Genomic DNA, 20,952 nt, shown 5'->3' with positions numbered 1-20,952 from the left:
CATCTGAATTGTGTTAGTCGACGAAAACGTTTTAGTCGACGAAATTAACACTGGTTCCTATCAGGGACAGTTGGGAGCTATGTTATATGTATATACAGTATGTGTGTGTAAATAGACAGTAATGGATGAGCTGACATGTAACTTTATGCCCCGCCCCATCCCTACACCCCGCCACATGTAGGCTGTGTTTACTAAAGTGAGCAGAGCGGTGTAACCCCGCCCCTTGCCTGTCCATAACCAACCAGCTGCTTCTTGGCTGCTGATAAATACCCTGCGCCCTCCCAGCCCCGCCTTCCTCGCCTTATCAGTGTCTACGGCTCTCCGCTGTGCGCGCCTTGCTCTGACAGGACGTGCTCGCCACCGCCTTCCCTCCCCGCCTGTGTCCGGAGCGCGCAATGCGCAGGCTCAGTTCCCTGAGGAAGATGGCGGCCGAGAAACAGAAGCATCAAGACGGGAGGATGAAGATCGGACACTATATCCTGGGGGACACGCTCGGGGTGGGCACGTTCGGCAAGGTGAAGGGTGAGTGGAAGCTGAGGGAGGAGAGGAGGCCGGGTTTGTGGTGACTGGGGGTGGAAAACTCCGCCATGGGGAGGGATGTGACTGGTGCCATGGCACGGTGCCACGGGGGAGTGTCAGTCTATTACAATGGCCGTCTGTTGCTACAGGTGAATGTTGAATATCACTATGTAGCCATAGGTGTGCTGCTATTGGTTAATGTTGCTATAGGTGAGTGTCACTGTATTTCTATGGGTGAAGGTTGCCATGTGTGAGCTTCAGTGAGTTGCCGTGGGCGACACTGATGGCGTGTTGCCGTGGGCGATGCTGATGGTGCGTTACCGTGGGCAACTGCTGTCATAGATAAGTGTCATGGGTGAATGTTACTCTGTTGCCATGGGTTAGTGCCACAGTATGTTGCCATTGGTTAACATTGCCACAGGTGGGTGTTATGGGTGAATGTTGCAATGGATGTGTGTCAAAGGACCGTGTTGCCATAGGTGAAAGTTGCTATGGGGTTGTGTTACCATTGGTTAACATTGCCACAGATGAGTGGGCATGGGTGAATGTGACTGTTGTGGTGTTGGGTGAGTGCGGCGGTGTGTTCCCACAGGTGAATGTCACAGTGAATGCTGAGCTCCAGGTAACGCTGCCCCCACAGTCTGCTATAATTGGGATGTGGATGGAATTTTCTTGTGGAATAGGGAGATGATTGGAGGTTGGACCTGGCTGTCGGGGTTCTATTATTGTAGCTGTACTGTGACTTTATATCAGGGGTGGGGAACCTTTTTTCTGCCAAGGGCCATTTGGGTATTTGTAAAATCATTCGGGGGGCCGTACAAAATTATCAACTTAAAAATGTGCCTATTATATCTGGTCAAAAATTTAATTAACTCACCCCTAATGTCATGGCTGCAACTGCTGCTCTTTGGTGAGGTGTGTGATGTTAGCTGGTATTGATGATGTTGCTACTCGCAACTGGTTTTCCAGGTTTGCGTCGATCAGTCTAAAGGGCAGTCGACTTTGTGGTGGGTAAGTTTTGAAAAGAACTGCTGGGGGGGTATAGCTGGCTGGTACTGCTGGCTCAGGTTGGTTCTGCTGGCTTGTACTGTGCTGTGGGTACTGCTGGCTCAGGCTGGTACTGCTGTGGGTATTGCTGATTCAGGCTGGTACTCTGCTGTAGGTACTGCCTTGGGTACTGCTGGCTCAGGCTGGTACTGTGCTGGCTGGTACTGTGCTGGCTGGTACTGTGCTGGCTGGTACTGCTGGCTGGTAGTGCTGGCTGGTACTACTGGCTGGTACTGTGCTGTGGGTACTGCTGGCTGGTACTACTGGCTGGTACTGTGCTTTGGGTACTGCTGGCTGTTACTGCTGGCTCAGGCTGGTAATGTTGTGGGTACTGCTGGCTGGTACTGTGCTGTTGGTACTGCTGTGTGCTGCTGGCGGAAAATGCTGGCTAGCAGCGGCGCCGTGCTGGAGGAAGAGGTGATGTTTCCTGTATTGGTCACAGGCGAAGTGCATTTGATATCACTCTGTGACTCACTCAGACTGTGACTCACTCAGACTGTGACTCACTCAGACTGTGACTCACTCAGACTGTGACTCACTCAGACTGTGACTCACTCAGACTGTGACTCACTCAGACTGTCAGAACGGAGCCAGAACTATACAGGAATCATTGGCTGTGTTCTGACAGATCAGCTGAGACTCAGACTCAGCTGCACGGGGGGCCGGACCAAATGACTTTGAGGGCCGCATACGGCCCCCGGGATGTAGGTTCCCCACCCCTGCTTTATATTGTGAAGTTACACCCGAACTGTTGGTACCGAATCAATTCTGTGTTTTTTTTTTTTTTTTTTCTGTGGCTCAGTGACAACACATGATTTTTGAGTGGTAATCATCAATTCAATTAAAATCTTAGAACTGTGTAATCCATACTAAACTAGCCCATAAGGGTCATTCCACATTGGCTTTACGCCCAGCGGACTCGCTTTTGCTCAGCGGGGATCAATCCACTGATCTCCGCTGATCAGGCAGCTGGAGGATCTGTAACCCGAAAGATAAGGGCATAATGAGCTAGTATGCATCGCACTAGCTCATTATGAAATACTTGCCTTAGAACGAAGCCCCCGTGGTGCCGCCTGCTCACCATAACACGGCAGACATTTTTCGGCTGTCCTGGTTCGTGTCCTCCGGCCATCTGATCGGCCGGAGGCGCGATGACATCACTCCCACACATGCGCATGGGAGCCGCCGTTCACGGCATAGGGCTCTGAATGAACGGCATGGGTGGCTGTTCCTTCAGAGCGCATGCACCAATTACGTTATCGGCTGCATTCAATGTAAATATCTCCTAAAATAGTGCATGTATAGGAGATATTTATAGCACCTATAGGTAATCCTTATTGTAGGCTTGCCTATAGGCAAAAGTCATTGAAGCGTAGTTCCGCCACCCTCCAAAAACTAAATCAGCAGCTACGCATACTGTAGCTGCTGACTTTTAATGTAAGGACACTTGCCTGTCCTGGAGTCCAGCGATGTCGGCACCGCAGCCGATGTTTCCATTGGCTGTTGGGGGCTCCCGCCACCATTGCCGGTCAGGGAACCCGGCAGTGAAGCCTAGCGGCTTCACAGGCGGGTCCTTACGGCGCACTGTGCATTTGGATTGGCTCGGCGGCAGAGAGTAGGAGGAGGGCCTCACTTCGCTGCCGCTGCGCTGTTCCTGGAAGTGGGGAAGGGTACCTGTGAGAGGTGCCAAATGTGGCACCGGAGGGGGGGAGCAAATGAGCGAAAGTTCCACATTTGGGTGGAACTCCGCTTTAAGGGGGGTTTATAACCTCTTTAAAGAAGCTGGCTGACACGGCCCATCTCCCTGTCTCTGCTTTTTGCACTGCCACTCGATTAGTACTGATTTTCCCTTCCGCAGCCTTAGTTCTTCTGTATAGGGGGTTACAAGAGGCTGATACTTGGTCACATTTAGCTCTTCACAGCTGCTTGGATGTAGAGAAGTCTCATAAACATTACAGGTCCATGCAGTATTGTCCAATGCTCTATTCACCTCTAGGCGTTGCTGTTTGTGCAGGCGTTTTGAGTTGACAAATGACCAATGAAAAGCAGTAAAACTCCTGTAATCTGCTAAAAAAGCGTAACGGGTGTTTTGCTTAAGGGGACGTAACGCTCAGATGTGAACAGGGCCAATGAAATGAATGGGATTTGTCTTGTTTGGTGTTTTTAGAGCTGAGGCTTGGAGCAGAAAATCGCCCAAAAACTGCTTGATGTGAACGGAGCCGAAGGCTGGATTCACACCTATGCATGTTGCTTTTGAGCATTTCTGTAGCACTTTCCATTTTTTTTTTTTTTTTTTTTTTCTTACATTTTGCATTTTTTGTCTTTTTTTTTTTTTTTTTTGGGGGGGGGGGGGGGGAGAAATTTGTTGGGCAGATTTAAAAATGCTAATTGTGGCAAAAATGCCGTAAGAACACACTACATGCTTTTCTGAAGCTTCCCCATTTAAGTCTTATCGAAGCAAAAAAAAAGCACTATTTTGTGTTTTAAAAAAGCTGCTGACCCTTTCCAAAAACGCAGAGGCACAAAAATCATGAAAAAATACATTGGTGTGAATGGAGCCTAATACTTGTATCAGCTTTATACCATGAAATGGTATTGAAGTGTGAAGAAAATCCCCTTCCGTCCAGCCTGTGTACTCCTCCCTGACAGAAGCCGGATTTGTGGGTGTTCACATTGAGCTTGATCAGAGTTATATTGCCCCACCCCCTGTTCTATGAGTGTGCCCGGGGGGGGGGGGGGGGGGGTTGTGTTATAGGAGAAGGCTCCTATGCAGTCCTCTGGTTCCACTGCCTCTTTGTCTTTATTGGCTGGCAGGACACAGGCAGCTGGTCTGTGATTGGTTGCTGTGTGGGACAGTGGCTCACTACAGGGGTGGAATTTGCTCTGTTCCTGGGGTTCAGATACAATCAATACATTTGATGTATTAATGAATGCATGTGAAGTTTATACCTGCCCAGAGTTCAGCATTCAGCTCCTCCGTGTACGGTCACACGTTTACTGGCAGCCACTAACCGGCTTGATTGTAAGCCCATGTATGGATGGGATGAGTGCACTCCTAGATGTCAGATGATTGTCTGCTTCCAGCAACAATTGTCACATCTGACACTCCCAGCTCACTGGCTGGTTGTCATTGAGTTTTTTTTTCCTTTTTTGTTGCCTCATCTGTCTAACTCCTTCTCAGATAAGGCTGACGCCAGTCTCTTCTGGCTGCTACCACTCCTACCTGTGGCATGAACGTGCACACCGCTATCTAAATATGAAGGTCACAATTAGTTAAAGCTGAATTCTGGGCTAATAAATATAAACAGTAAAGGAAATCTATGGCCACAGCGTAGTTTTTTCTAACAGCAGCATAGTATTAATATAGACAATTATTTTTGACAATCTAATAAAAGCTTACTTGGAAATTTTCCTTTTATATTGTAAGTTCTGTCTGTCTACTTACAATCTCTTTCCACAACGTCCTGGATTCTCATGCTTTGCAGCTTCTCCTTTCTATGGACTACATATCCCATGGTACCTCGCTGCATGCAAACAATGATTCCTGTACTGACTCTGCCTCCTTTCAGCGCCTTTGTAGTTCAGAAGGCAGGCTCTGTGAAATGTGTGACACAGCAGTGCCTACTGAGGGGGCATAGAGACTGCATGGCACAGAATTCAAGGAAATGTGGGGGGATCTTCAGAAAGTAAGTTTACTTATTCAAAGTAGAACTAAAGAGACATTTTTTAGTTTTGGCTGGAGTGGAGAGGGATTAGAACACCTGTCAGTTTATTGCTGTCTCTGCCCCCGTTAGGGAGATTCACCCTTTTGATTTGTCTTGTTTACCATTATCAAAGTAAATCCTAATTTCTCTTACGTCCTCCGACAGTCGCCGCCTCTTCTTATTCGTCACATATGGGGTATTAGACTTTGCTCCGAAGGAGTAGCTAGGCAACAGAATATGTTAACAATAAAGCTTTAACATATCCCACCCTCAAGGGGTGGTCCCCTCAGTCAATACCCTCCTACTTCCTGCAACCATATCTCAGTTTTAATGTCTAGCTTGTCAGGAGTGGCTGGCTCTCTCTGTGCTGGGACTTTCTGTCCCAGACTCTTTCTTCTTTTTAATATTTTGTTTGAGTTTTTCTCTCTACCTTTATTTAGCTGTTATTTTGTCAGCGTTAGTTCTTCGGACGAAGAGGATCATGCGGACTGGGTCTCGGGCTGATCCCCCTGGTCGTGGGTCAGTGGCTTCCCAGTCTGCCATCGAGCGTTCAGCCAGGTAACGCTCCTGGCACAGTGAACGACCCATCCCTGTTCGGTGCAGGGATGATTGGTGAGGTGGCTACCTCACTGGACGCTGTGCGGTTTCTTAACCCCCATTTTGTGCGTCTTGAATTGCGACTCTCCCTGCCTCATGTGCAGCGGCTTGTTCGCCTGTGCGGGTCCCCCACGCCGTGTGAGGTAAGTGTATTTATGTGGGGACCTGTCTGTCTGGGGGGGTTGTCAGTCTGGGACTGTGTAACCTGCCTCTATTCACACTGCTTGTCTCCCTATCTCTCGGCTGCATGCTGTGGGCTGCAAGGGGGGGGGGGGGGAGCTGTATGACACTGTGTGTGTCAGACTGGTCAGTGTGAGAAGCTGTGTGCTGTGGGGCATGTTTTTTTGGCATGTTTGGGCATATACAGCGATCGCTGCGGCGATCTGACATGTATTCTGATATGGAATGTAATGTGTGTTTTAATGCACTGTGGAGCGGCGGTTTCGGCGCCAAACGACGCCATTTTGCCTACACCCGCTCCGGCCGCATGGTTTACATGCATGGCGGCCATTTTCTTGTAGCCTCCATAGGCTTACATAGAAGCGCCCTGGCAGCATCACTTCCTCTTTCCAGGAACACCGATCGAGGCAGCAGCAGCGGCGAGGGTCTCCTCAGGTTTTATCCTTCTGTTCTTGCTATCCATTGCCTGTGTTCAGTTTGCATATTCCCTGTGGGGGTCTCATTGTGCTTGAGTGTGGTGCGGTGGGCTGCGCTTGCCGCGCTTGCTTAAAAGGGGCAGTTTACCTTTGGTTGTCTGGCATTACAGGGGCAATGGATTCTCAGGAGGGCAAATTTCCTACAGTATTGGTGGAAAGCCAGGGGACCGCTGTTTCCCCCCCAGGGGGGGATTTAGCCACTATTGTGGCTGGCCTTGCTGCTCAGGTGCAAATGCTGGTGGCTGCTCAATCTACTAAAAGGCCCAGAGTTGCTCTTTCCTCTGATTCTGAGGGTGAAGGTGATGGGGCTGTTCTGGCAGGGGCCTCCTTATCGGGGTCCCGCTCCTCTCTTGATCTAGTGGGGTCTGAGGTGGAGGCTGAAGTTGAGGGGGTTGATAATTCTCCCCCTGGCTCGCCTGAAGAGCTTGCAATCATGGATGAGTTGATTGCTTCCATTAAGCAAACGCTGCGTTTGCAGGACGAAGTGTGTCCCCCCGCTGCCTTGGCGGCTCATGGGACGCAGAGGAAACGCAGGACGCCGCAGGTTTTTCCCTGCAATGCTGATTTTCAGCGCGCTGTTAAGGATCAATGGCGCGATCTGCGCAAACCTTTTGCGGTACCAAGTAAATTCAAGCTGCGTTATCCTTTTTCGCCTGCCACTGATGAAAGGTGGTGTGTGCCTCCACCAGTGGATCATGCAATTGCGGTTTTGAACAAAGCCACTGCGATTCCTGCAGAGGGTTCCCCTGTTTTCCGTGATGCCACGGATAGGAGACTGGAGTCTCTTGCCCGTCATACTTATTCTGTTACGGGTTCTATGCTTAAGGCTCTGTTTGCTTCTCTCATGGCGGCCCAGGCGATCGCAAGTTGGACGCAGATGCTTAGGCGCGTCCTAGTGGCCGACTCGGCCTCGCCGGCGACCCTGGATATGGTGGATCAGATCCACCAGGGTGTCATGTATCTGTGTGATGCGGACCTGGACCTGATTCCGTTGGCTGCACGTGTGCACAGCGTGGCGGTGTTGTCTCGCCGCCTGGTTTGGTTGAAATGTTGGTCGGTGGACCAATCTTCACGTAAGACCTTAGCCAATCTGCCTTATGATGGGTCTCGCCTTTTTGGGGAGTCCCTGGATGTGTTGATTAAGGGGATCACCGGGGGTAAGAGCACTCTCTTGCCCCATTTCCCCAAGGCTAAGGGGGCTTCTGGGAAGAAGCATGCTAATTTTCGGCCCCCTCAGGGGTCCTTTCGTGCCTTTCGGCCGCACTACAAGGGCAAACCGTTCAAAGGTCAAGGCTCTCAGAAGAAGCCCTGGTCTGGTAAACAGAAGTCCGGCCAATCCGGACCTGCAGCCCATAACAGTTCGGCCTGAAGGGGCGCCCTCACCCAGTTTTGGGGTGGGGGGACGCTTGCTCGGTTTTCTTCAGCCCTGGTTGGCCCGTGTGCGGGACAGATGGGTTCTGGAAATCATTTGATCTGGTTACAAGATCGAGTTTCTCTCTCGGCCGGAGAGCAGATTTTTTTCCCTCAAATCTTCAACTGTCTCCAGAGCGCTTGCGGGACCTGCACCTGGCGGTGCGGGACCTGAGGGCTCAGGGAGTGGTGGTTCCGGTGCCTCATCGGGACAGGTTTCGGGGGTTTTATTCCAATCTGTTCACCGTGCCCAGAAAGGAGGGCAAGGTTCGTCCGATTCTGGACTTGAAGGCTCTGAACCGCTCTGTGCGGGTTCGCAAGTTCCGCATGGAATCCCTGCGGTCGGTGGTGGCTGCCCTGGCTCCGGGGGAATTCATGGCCTCCATCGATTTGAAGGATGCGTACCTTCACATCCCCATATTCGAGGGTCATCGGAGGTACCTTCGATTTGCCATTGCGGAGGATCACTACCAGTTCGTGGCGTTGCCCTTTGGTCTCGCCTCCGCGGGTCTTCACCAAGGTGCTTGCACCGGTTCTGGCATTATTGAGGGCCCAGGGCGTTTCTGTCCGCTCAGGGGACTTGGTCGGAGGGGGAGTCTTCCCTTCCGATCAACATTCTGGAATTGCGTGCGATACGTCTGTCGTCTTCGCTGGACGGACCGGCTGCAGGGTTGCCCGGTTCGGGTGCAGACGGACAATGCCACGGCGGTGGCCTACATCAACCACCAAGGGGGCACCAGGAGTGCCCGAGCGGCTCGAGAAGTGGCCGACATTCTGTCTTGGGCCGAGACTCATGTCCTGGCGATAACGGCGGTTCACATTCCGGGAGTGGAGAACTGGCAGGCGGACTATCTGAGTCGCCAGACCCTGGATCAGGGGGAATGGTCTCTCCATCCGGCTGTCTTCCAGACGTTGTGCGCGAAGTGGGGTCTTCCAGATGTGGACCTGTTCGCGTCTCGCCTCAACAACAAGGTGAAGAGGTTCGTGGCAAGGACGCGCGACCCTCGGGCAGACGCGTCGGACGCGTTAGTGGCCCCGTGGCATCAGTACAGGCTGATGTACGCGTTTCCACCGATTCAGTTGCTGTCCAGGTTCCTTCGCAGGTTACACTCGGAACGCAACACGGTGATTCTTGTGGCACCGGACTGGCCTCGCCGGTCCTGGTACGCAGATCTCGTGAATCTGGCGGTCGACGCCCCGTGGCGTCTGCCTCTTCGAGACGATCTACTGTCTCAAGGACCGATATACCATCCTGCTTTACAGTCGCTGGCTTTGACGGCCTGGCTGTTGAGACCGAGGTCCTGAAGGAGAGGGGTCTCTCCCCGGAGGTCGTCCATACTTTAATCAATGCGAGGAAATCTTCCTCGGGGAAGGTTTATTACCGTACTTGGAAGGCCTATTTTGCCTGGTGTGAGTCCAGGGGGTTTTCACCCCGCACGTACTCGGTGTCCCGTGTGCTGTCTTTCCTTCAAACGGGTGTTGATCAGCGTTTGGCGCTGGCTACGATAAAGGGTCGGGTGTCGGCTCTGGCCGTTCTGTTTCAACGTCCCGTGGCTTCCAACCCATTGGTTGGCACCTTTGTTCAGGGTGTGCGGCATCTGGTTCCCCCGAGGCGGGATCCTCTGCCCCCTTGGGACTTGAATCTCGTTCTGTCTGTTACAACGTGCTCCTTTTGAACAGATCAGGGAGATCTCGTTGTCTATGTTGTCCAAAAAGGTCGCCTTTTTGGTGGCGATCACTTCGGCTCGCAGAGTGTCGGAGCTGGCGGCCTTGTCCTGCAAGTCTCCGTACCTGGTTATTCATTTGGATAGGGTGGTCTTGCGACCTAATCCTTCTTTTCTTCCGAAACGAGTTTCGGACTTCCATCTTAATGAGGATATTGTCTTGCCTTCATTGTGCACGAAGCCTAAACATCCAAAGGAGGTGAGATTGCACTCTCTGGATGTTGTTCGGGCGATAAGGGTTTACCTTAAATCGACTGAGTCTTTTCGAAAGACGGACTCCTTGTTTGTTCTTCCAGAGGGTCCTCGGAAGGGCATGGCGGCTTCGGCCTCTACCATCGCCAAATGGATCAGGCAGACCATTGAACAGGCCTATGCTTTGCAGGGGAAGGTTCCCCCTGTGCCTGTGAAGGCGCACTCTACTAGATCTCTGAGTACGTCTTGGGCCTGTCATGGGGCTTCTGTAGCCCAGGTGTGTAAGGCGGCGACTTGGTCGACCGTGCACACTTTCACGAAATTCTACAAAGTAGATGTTCAGGCATCGGCGGGTGCTAACTTTGGCCGCAAGGTTCTTAGTGCGGCTGTTCCCTAGGGTCCCTTGTTGGGGACTCCTGGCTGTTGGGATAAGTTTTGTATCCCCTGGTTTTTTGTCTTTTCCTGGGTTGTTGCTCCTGTTGAGCACTTGTTTTTTGCTGTTGCCCAGCTGGTTTCCTTCCTTTGGTAAGGTTCCTTCTTTGATGCGGAGACTGCGTTGCCTTTCGGCGCGGATGCGTTTCCCACCCCTCATGTTTGCACTGCTTTGGGACGTCCCCATATGTGACGAATATGAAGAGGCGGCGACTGTCGGAGGACGTAAGAGAACGGAATTTTTGTAAAATCTTACCTGTAAAATTCCTTTCTCTGAGTCCTCCGACAGTCGCCGCCCCCGCCCCTCTTTTGGGGTTTGATTGTATACTCTACTGCTATTCCACTAAAACTGAGGTATGGTTGCAGGAAGTAGGAGGGTATTGACTGAGGGGACCACCCCTTGAGGGTGGGATATGTTAAAGCCTTATTGTTAACATATTCTGTTGCCTAGCTACTCCTTCGGAGCAAAGTCTAATACCCCATATGTGACGAATAAGAAGAGGCGGCGACTGTCGGAGGACTCAGAGAAAGGAATTTTACAGGTAAGATTTTACAAAAATTCCGTTTTTTGGCTTTTCCCCAGAAGTAATAGCAGGGAAATCTTCTAGTGGGGACACTAGTTCTGGTCACCTGGGGGTCTCCAAGGAATTCCATTAATTTGCAGGGATTTACTCACTTCCTGCATCTGGCCAGTGGGAGGAATAAATGCCCCATCATTGCTGTCAGTGATAGGAATAGTGGCCATTTGTTGGTAGAAGGAATAGCGGCCATTTGTTGGTAGAAGGGATAGTGGCCATTTGTTGGTAGAAGGGATAGTGGCCATTTGTTGGTAGAAGGGATAGTGGCCATTTGTTGGTAGAAGGGATAGTGGCCATTTGTTGGTAGAAGGGATAGTGGCCATTTGTTGGTAGAAGGGATAGTGGCCATTTGTTGGTAGAAGGGATAGTGGCCATTTGTTGGTAGAAGGGATAGCGGCCATTTGTTGGTAGAAGGGATAGCGGCCATTTGTTGGTAGAAGGGATAGTGGCCATTTGTTGGTAGAAGGGATAGTGGCCATTTGTTGGTAGAAGGAATAGTGGCCATTTGTTGGTAGAAGGAATAGTGGCCATTTGTTGGTAGAAGGAATAGTGGGCCATTTGTTGGTAGAAGGAATAGTGGGCCATTTGTTGGTAGAAGGAATGGCGGCCCATTGGCTGGTCCCTCCCACAGCTCTGTCTACACAGGCTATGTGCCATTATCACAGCTGCTATTACAAGGTGATATCTAGGTTTGCAAAGGTGTAGCATACATTGGATTTATATCCTTTGTTACTATTGGGAAACGTATTAAAAGTTTTTTGTGCCAGAAGTTCAGCTTTAACACATCCCCATGTTGGGGACAAAGGTTGACTTTCTGTTAGTATATTAAAGTGTCCCTAAATCCACATTATAAAAAAAAACTCAACAAGGCCCCTTTCACACTTCTGCGACTTCAAAGTCGCATGATTTTACAGCGATTTTGCCGTCACTTTGTTGCCGCAATTTTGACGTGATTTTGATGCGAGTTTGACTTGGCTTGAATGTCTTTGGATTTGAATGTCTTTGGATCTCAAAACGCATCAAAATCGTGCCAAAGTAGTGCAGGGACTATTTTGAAGTCGGTGCGACTTCAAGTCGCACAGATATGAATGGTACTCATTGGAAATAATGAACGACTTGTCATGCTATTTTGCAGTCCCAAATCGCATTACAAGTCGCACATGTGTGAAAGGGGGCTAAATGGTTGATTGCCTGCTTTTCATACTTGGGCACTGAGATTTGTTTTCTTCAAAAAAAACCTTTTTGATCCTACTGCTCTCTATCGCCCCCCTTCTGTTCTGTCCCCAATTCAGCTAAGGATTTTGCAGCTGTGGTGTCAGCTCTGCACATGCTCAGTCTTCAGTGAGTTTCAATGCTGAGCATTTCCTCCCTTTCACATCTGAGCAGCCCATGTGACTATAGCGTCACATGTGGGCGTATACACATTGGTAAATGACAGCTCACTCCCTCCTCATTTATGCCCACTAACCAGGGAAACACAATGTGGGTGGTATATTAATGGAGGCTTCACCTCCCTCTTATTCTCAGACATAGGCTGGAGGGGCATGACACAGCCTGTGACTGGCAGAAGTCTGCCCACACCATGTTGTTGCAAACAAAAGTTTTTATCTCAAATTATGTATTTGTGTGATAATTTAAACAGTGTATTGATATGGATTAATCTTATTTTTTTGTATTCCAAAAGTTTTTTTTTTTTTTTTTTTTTTTGGGACCAGCAGCAGAGGACTAGAAGCTCCTTCTGCTTGTTTCCCTGCAAACAGGCTGGGAAAAGGCTGGGTCATGTGACCGCTGTATATAGATTACGAAATGGGTACTTGGATTTAATTTTTTTTAAAATTAGTGTAATCCATATACACAATTCGAAGGGACAGTGGAAATAAACAGTGTGTTTTAGTATTGGTGTCATGTCATGACCTCAGACATGATATTGGTGCACAGATGGCATAATGTCTGTCCTAAGGTCTCTTTCAAATGATTGGAATGATTGGGTCCACCTGCCTGTTTTCAGGCAGACTCGTTTGGGCCACCCATTGAGCTCTATGGGGAGGCTGATGTCAGCAGACTAGTGTCCGCTGGCATCCGATCTGACAAGATCTGCTGAAAACAGGCGTATGGCTATACCTTCGCCATCCCTCCAGGGGGTCGGATCAGATGGAAACTGACAGGTTGTCCGTTTTCATCCGATCTTCCCATAGAGGAGAGCGGGACTCTGACAGGTCGGTCTCTGCACAGCTCTGAACAGAGCGATCCCCACTGAGCAAGTGTAATCTGTCAAAACAGAACCGCCCCGTGTGAAAGGGGCCTAAAAGTCTACTACTGTACTAAAAAGTGCTTTTTATTTCCCCTTCCTTCTGTCCCATATAGCACCAGTCACCAAAACAGGAAATGGAGGCTAAATCTCCCCAGGGGGTTCACTGACAAAAAAATCTGGCAGCAGCTCCAACACTTTGTATGCTATCAAACTAAAAATGTTGGAAATGAAGGTGTGGAGTAAACTTCCTTGTAATGAGCATGTATTGTTTTGGATATAACAATGTAAGAATTGGAACTAAGTATTTGTATACAAAAAAATAAATTCTTGCCTTGGAAAAAAAAAAAGTTACTTATCTCAGAAAGGAGTGTAGAGCAGTCATACATGGGGATGTTTTGATGCAGATTATTTTGCTGTGGGAGAACCGGTCTCCCAGGATATTAAAATCTGGTTTATCAACTCAAAACCCTTCCAGTCCTGAAGTTTTCAGCTACCAAGGGGTTGTGTTTTCAGAAAGTGGTGAATTTGGGTTAAAGGGGTTTCTCCTAAATTAAAGGACGTGCATGTGAGACTTTCCAGTCATGGTGTTCCGAGAATGGACAACCAGTGGGCGAATGGAAATCCTTTTCAATTTCATTGCATTTTTTAGGCCTTTGTTTTGGTACTAAGAAGTTTTATAGGCCCCATGTGACCCCGTCCATTGGGACGAAACGCATCAGGGTGTCTATTTGGCACTAATGTCCCGCTGTGCGATTTGGGGTCACCAGCAGCATTACATGTGAGTGATATGTGATTTATTTTTATGGTTGCTTGTAATAAACTTACTAAATTTTCATTGCATCTTATGGCTGAGCTGCTTCATTCCCAGTTGGATGTACTTGTGGTGATTCAGCGGAGGTCTCTTCCTTCTGACATCCAGAACGATCTTTGATCATGTACGTTTAGGGCATTTCGGCTACAATAATGGTAGCCAAATCATCTGGTGAGTGTCCCAAGCTTTCTGGTGATGACTGTGATTCACGAGTGATGTTTAATACTGCACCTTCAAGTGACAGTCATCGCATTTAGGATCTACGCTTGGGATACCCAACTGTTTGGACTTTGATACATTTTTTGGACCTGTATAGTGCGCTACACTGGTTTTATTTTTATCCTTTTATGTTGATTGGGTACATCATTTTAGTGTTGTGCCTAATCTAACGCACAGCGCAGAAACTTATTTGAATTTACTTTTTATGTTGGTCAAATGTTCATGCACGGTCCAATCAGGCACTGGGATTGGTCAGACGGTCCATGAGCAGGAATATCCACAGTTAGCTGAACATTTCTATTCCTATTCTGGATAATGCATGTTGGCAGTGCCCCAGAACAAGAATTGTCTTATTGCAGCGTACCAGTCCTTAGATGAAGTTTGTTTTTTTTGTAAAGGTTTTTTTTCTCCTGGTGTTCATGTGAATAAAATACTACTTTGGTGACAACACTCACTGTATCTATGGAGCAGTGTTGCCCCCAGGCTGCTGTCATGATTTGGACTACCGACCCCACCTCCTCACCTCATTTCCATTTTATACAGGAGAGTTGTTTGTATTTTACAGAAGATGGCCAAGGATGAAAAGCTTGTTTGGAATTTAGTTTGATCCACAAGGAAATTCTAAAGAATACCAGATTTTTGGTAGAATGAACAGGTTCCAAAGTACTCTAGACTGTATGGAGTAGGACTATGTAGAATCCCTATTGAAATGCTAGATCGATCACAACAGACTTGTCACACTGAATTAAAGGATAAGGCTTCCTGCATTTTGGTCACCTTTAAAGCGAAACATCAATGAAAAACAAGTTTCACCCTTCCTCCTCTTCCGTACTACGTTTGGAACACAATTTATTTTTATTTTAATTTTGGGCCGAGAGCGTACCTAGTTTTGACAGATTCCTGCTCTCCCACTTCTGCTGAAATTAGCCCCCCCAACCTGAAACCATCTGTTACGTCGCAGGTCTCAAGAGGCTTTGGGACGAGTCACACAGGGCAGAGCCGCTCAGGCATGCCAAGTTGGGTGCTGACTCTGAAGCTGCAAGAAGTCTCAGCTGGCTTTCCACACCCAGTATGGCGGCGCCAGGGACCTGAAGACCAGTGAAGGACAGACCCGAGAGTACAGCGCTGGATCCCTGGACAGGAAAGTACAATATTTGTAGCTGCTGATTTTATATTGGAGAGAGACCGCTTTAAGTCCTGCTACTTTGGCATGCCTTTGTAGCTTTTAAAGGGGAATGTGTTGCTATCTACCAAAGTGTGGGAGTAGATGTTGTGGAACAGAATGGCAATGTTCAATTTGCAACATGACATGGTAGAAATTTCGGAGAAGGTGTGCGTTCTATACTTAATCATGGGTACTAATAATAAACCTTCATCAGTGACCTGGTCATAGAAGAAATGGGTCACCTGGTTTGGATGTTTTTATGGTACCGGCGAATGAATCTTCTGGCTGACCATTGGAATTGTTGCTTCTGAGGGGATTTGACCTGACCGCTGCTTTCTGCTCAGTAGAAATTGAGTTTGTTTCATACAGGCACAAGTTGTAAACTGTAGTTCGGGAGATCGGGAAATCGGTCTATCTCAGGCTCTGACACTGAATTTTCGACACTTTTTTTTTTTTTTAAGGGCCTGTGTTGATCAGCTTTGTTTCCATCTGCTTCTCTCCCTGTGAGTTAATGGAAAGGCCAAAGCCACTCAAAGCAGGTTGGTGCAGCTTACAACCTGAAATACGGGTCAGAAAGTCAACTGCAGACCAATGAACTTGTCAGTGAACTGTAAATGATCGCTGATTCAAGCAGGACACATTATCCCAGCAACACACAGCCCTTAAGTGGAACTGAAAGAAATGTGATAATTTGCAATGTTATAGGGAAGTTTAGAAATGTTGGGAATTTCTCCATTATTTGTGTGGATGGAAGAATCTGTTAGTGTGAAACAGTTTCCCACAATGTGATAAACATCTTGTGCATGCAGCTTGGGCCTCATAGTGTCCAGACTTTTGGGTAGATCTTTTTACTCTGCAATTAATTTTAGCTCCTAGATGATCAATCCCCCCAGGCCCAAGAGATGTCATGTGGGAAGGGCAATGCTGGCTAAGCCTATGCAAAGAACACTTTCAGAAAGTCTATTTGCATTGTATTTTCAGGGGGTTATAGCTGTATTCTCAAAGGGCTTATTGTAATGTGAAAGGTTAGATCTAAAATTCTCTTCCTTTTTGTTTAGTAATGTTTTACCCTTTTACAGGGGTGCTTTAGGCCCCTTTACACTTGGGGCTGTCGGTGGATTGTGAACCACTGCAGCTGCTCTGCTTGTACAAAGCAATGACAGGCTGATGGGTTCTGCCATTGGCTTTTGCTGTTTGCATGTATCTGCATATCCAGCAGTTACCTGCAGCTAGAATAATCAGTCCTAGAAGAAATCTGTGTCCACAGCCACTCATCTGTTCCTGGCCAACTCCTGGATGTGTGATTTCATGTAACCCTTGTCTGACAGCGGTCTCCTGTCAGCCTGTCATTGCTTTGTAAAGGCTGAGCACCTGCAGCGGTTTGCACACGCCTGTGATTTCAGCTGTAAGAATCCACAAATCCTTGTCAAAGGAATCCACTTCTGGCCCTAATTGTAGATACGAGTGGCGCCTTATAGCACTCTTCAGTTCCTGTATTTAAGAAAAAAAATGGGGAGACTCGATGGCCTACTGTTTTTTTTTTTTTTTTTTTTTTTTTTTTCTCTACCGTCACTTCAGTGTTTCTCTTAGTGTTTAATACAGGTCAATGAGGTGATTGCTATAGATTTAAAGGGGTTATAAAGGTTCGGATTTTTAACCACTTCAGCCCCAGCCCTATTTCGGACACTTTTTGTTAAAATCAGTATTTTTTCCTAGAAAACTACTTGGAACCCCCCGAGAGATAGAGAGATAGAGAGATAGAGAGATAGAGAGATAGAGAGATAGAGAGATAGAGAGATAGAGAGATAGAGAGATAGAGAGATAGAGAGATAGAGAGATGACTCTGGAGAATAAAATGTCGGTCATTGCAATATTTTTTGTCACGTGGTATTTGCGCAGCGGTCTTTAAAACGCCATTTTTTTTTTTTGAAAAATTATATTTCACTGCATTTAAAAATACTAAACGGTAAAGTTAGCCAATTTTTTTGTATATTGTGAAAGATGAGGTCACGCCGAGTAAATACCCAACATGTTACGGTTTAAAATTGCGCCCCCCGTGGGATGGCGACAAACTACGGTCAATAGAGATCTCAATAGGCGACGCTTTAAATTTAACGGTTACCACTTTAGAGTTAAGAGTGTAGCGCTTTTTTTTAAATTATTGCTCACGCTCTGGCGATCGCGGCGATACCTCACATGTGTGGTTTGAACAGCGATTTCATTTGCGGCTCGACTTCCGTATACGTTTTGTGCTAACGGTGGCGGGGGCGGCTACATTTTTGTTTTCCAATTTATTTTATTTTTTTAACTTTATTATTTTTTTTTTTTGTTAAAATAAATCTGATCACTTTTATTGCTGTCACAAGCAATGTAAACATCCCTTGTGACAGCAATATGTAGTGACAGGTACACTTTATGGAGGGATCGAGGGTCTAAAAGACCCTAGACCCCTCCACTACACTTCCCTGTATGCAAAATGCCGAAAACTGCGTTTTTGCATACAGCCGTTTTTCAAATTTGCCGCCTTTTGCAGCAGAGTAACCCGGAAGTGACGTCATGGACGCCGCCTCCGGATTACATCATCGGAGACCCAATCAAAGCAGTTTCCAGCATTGGAACTCCATCCAGCCGGCGGACGAGCTGGGTGCTCGGGGCTCCCGGTGGGACGGGAGCCCTGGTAAAAGCCACGGAAGGCAGCGGGAGGGGGGGGGGGGTCGTCCCCTCCCGCTCCCCCGGGTAACGATCGAGCGGCTCCCGAGCCGCATCAGTCGGTACAGACGGAAAGCCAACCGACGGCTCTAAAGCACGGTACCGGCATGATCGCGGTACACTACCGCAAAGTTTACGGATGTCCACCCGCGGAAAAGTGGTTAAATAAAAATAAAAAAACATGTTATACTTGATCTGTGCAAAGGTTTTTCAGAGCAGCCCCGATCCTCTTCTTCTGGGGTGCTCAAACAGCACCCCCGGCTCCTCCATCAGCTGGCCCAACGGAAAGCTGCTTTCCCTGGGTGCACCTATGTGGGCACATTTGAGTCTTGCTGCGTCCATTGACAGACGTCAGGACTCGGACCCGAACCATGCAAGGACAGCAGCACACAAGCGAACTGGATAGGAGGAGTGGTGGGGGCAGTATACAGAGGAACCAATCTCCTCCGTTTTCCTCCTGCAGCTACAGGAGGAAAGGACAGTGTTTTCTCTACATGCTGACCTTGCCACCCTTCCTATCAAGGTGTACAGGGGAGCCGCATGGGCCCCCGGTTGCAATTGCAACCCCTGCAGTTACGCCCTTGTTTTTCACCTTAATGCATAGAATGCATTAGGGTGAAAAACAGACTTTACAATCCCTTTAAAGTAAATCTGACCCCTAACTGGACAACCTTTTTTTCATGTTGTATACAAAATCTTTACCATGGCTTTTTTCATTAAATTCAATCTCAATTATGTTATGTTTTGCATCTTATCTCCTCCTGCCTCGCCTAGCCACTTCCTGTCTACATACAAGTGCTGCAGTGTTATCTGCAAAGCATTGTTCATGACCAGCTTCTTGAAAACAACCCTAGACCTTTCCTGCATTGTACAGACAAGGCCTCTTGTGGTCTCCAGGGCACATGTAAGAGGATGGCGATGCAGGAGCACAGTTGGGAGACAGTTATCCTAAAACAAACATCTACGCTTATGCTGGCTTTACAAGATATTAATGAAAGCTGGAACTTAAAGTTTGAAAACCCGCCTAGATGAGATGCACATCATTCAAATCCTGACAGAGGTTATAACTGTTTTCCATGCTATGCTAAACTGTAAAAAAATTAAAAAATTTGAGCTGGTGTTGGGCTTTACCTAGTAATTATGTGGCAGTGCTGGGCACAAGGGATCCTGGGTCCCACTTCATGGCGGTGCACAGTGTGACTGGTGGCCTGTCTGACAGTAGATCTGAGTTGGGGGTTACTTTGTTCCTACTGCTATGCCGAGCTGCTGCTATGCATAACGCTAATGATTTAATATTCTACCACCAATGCCCAGAGGCAAGGATTAGAAAGCGGGAGAAACTGCACTGTTTAGTGTGTTTAAAAATGCCACGTTAGTGTGCTAGAGGATTGAAGAGAACTTTTTTACACTTTGGGCTCCTTCACATGAAGGGTCTAAACGGGTCCACCTGGAAAACACAGGAGGACTTGATCGGGACCCTTGATGGGAAAGGAGGCTAACGTGTATATTCTCCATTCACCGCTATGGACTGGTGGATGTAAGTGGACTTGTGTCCATTTACACCCATCTACCTCTAATACAATCCGGTCCATTGAAAAAAAAAAAGCCCATGGAGTCCATTTATGCCCATGGCTCCATAGAGCAGAGCGGTCTCGGTCTGTTGTGCTGCATAAACGGAGTGGACATGAACCGGTCATCCCCCGCTATGCTCTGCTCAGCAGGGGGTCAGCAGACAGATCCCCTGCTTATCCAATTGGCACCTGCCCCGTGTGAAATGGGTGTACATAGGCCATGTATCAGGCAGCATTGGCTAGTTAAATAGAAACTGTCCTACATTTGACCCGTGTACGGCAGTTGGTCCAGCTTCTGTCAACGGGGAATGACCCAGAAAGGTCTGCTGATCAGAATCTAAAAAGCGCTCCCAGCCAATGACTGGGATCACTGACCAGTGTGTTCCAATGGGGGGGTTGTCCCCTCTGTCAGCACACAATAGCTCAGTGGGGGAGATTGTTGTACTAACATTGCATAGTTAGTACAGCGGCTTCTCCCAAGCTCTTTAGTATTTTAGTTCCGCCCCGCATGGTGAATGGAAAAAAACTACTAGTTTTACTAAGGCATTGTTCTAAAGTTTGACATCTTGACATTCACACCTAAATGAGCTTTACACACCTATTTAAAAAACCTTGGACATGAATATGGTGTTCACCAACATGCTACATCCACCTGTCGCCCGCCCCCCCCCCCAATCCAATCATGATTTTGGCTTGTCTGTGTGAATGGCACTCCTCTTGGGATGAGACGACCTGGCGGCTCCTAAGAGTGCATTCACATGGGTGGTTGGTACACTGCCAAATCAAGTGGCAAGTATTGGTGGATTCCTGCAGCTGGAATGACAGATGTGCGCAAAAAGCTGCGGCCGCTAATCCCATACAATGCAATGATGGGCTGATGGCTGAAGTTATGACTCTTTATAGTCAGCAATTGGCAGTTTTAGCCACTGTTCTGCACAGTCATTCCAGCTGTAGGAATCCAGATGCTTGCTGTTGGAATTTGTAATCACCCGTATGAGTGCCTTCTAATGGTATTCATCAGTGTTGAGGTCAGGGCTCTGGAAAGGCAACTCGCGTTCCTCCACACCAGGCTCATCAAAGGTCTTCATGGAGCTGGAACGGACAAGGGCCTTCCCCAAACCGTTGGCACTAGGTTTGAAGTACACAATGTTAAAATGTCTTTGTATTCTGTAACATTGAGTACCCTTCTCTGGAAACACTTGAAATTAATAATTTGGATGAATGTGTACAAACACAGGAAGATGTGATGGTGTTCACAAACCTTTCTCCATTTAGTATATATGGCTGGTATCGGGAGGGAGAAGGGTAATTGTATTCATAGTTGTCTCTGAAGAAACGGTTGGGGCTCTATGGGCACACGTCTGATC

General features: G+C 47.9%; 1 protein-coding gene across 1 annotated transcript in view; it reads left to right on the top strand.

Annotated features, from left to right (window-relative positions):
• Nucleotides 1–367: 367 nt before the first annotated feature.
• The window catches only part of PRKAA1 (protein kinase AMP-activated catalytic subunit alpha 1), an 81,955-nt gene continuing 61,370 nt past the window's right edge, over nt 368–20,952 (top strand). The window contains exon 1 of the mRNA XM_082255682.1: nt 368–522. Coding sequence (XP_082111808.1) covers nt 396–522 — 127 coding nt within the window. The 5' untranslated portion in view covers nt 368–395. The remainder of the gene's footprint in view (nt 523–20,952) is intronic.

This window comes from Pelophylax lessonae (assembly GCF_965119305.1).
Source record: "Pelophylax lessonae genome assembly, chromosome: 1".
Classification (NCBI taxonomy): Eukaryota; Metazoa; Chordata; class Amphibia; order Anura; family Ranidae; genus Pelophylax; species Pelophylax lessonae.
Note: the sequence above shows the minus strand (reverse complement) of the source record. Positions and strands in the feature narration are given on the sequence as shown.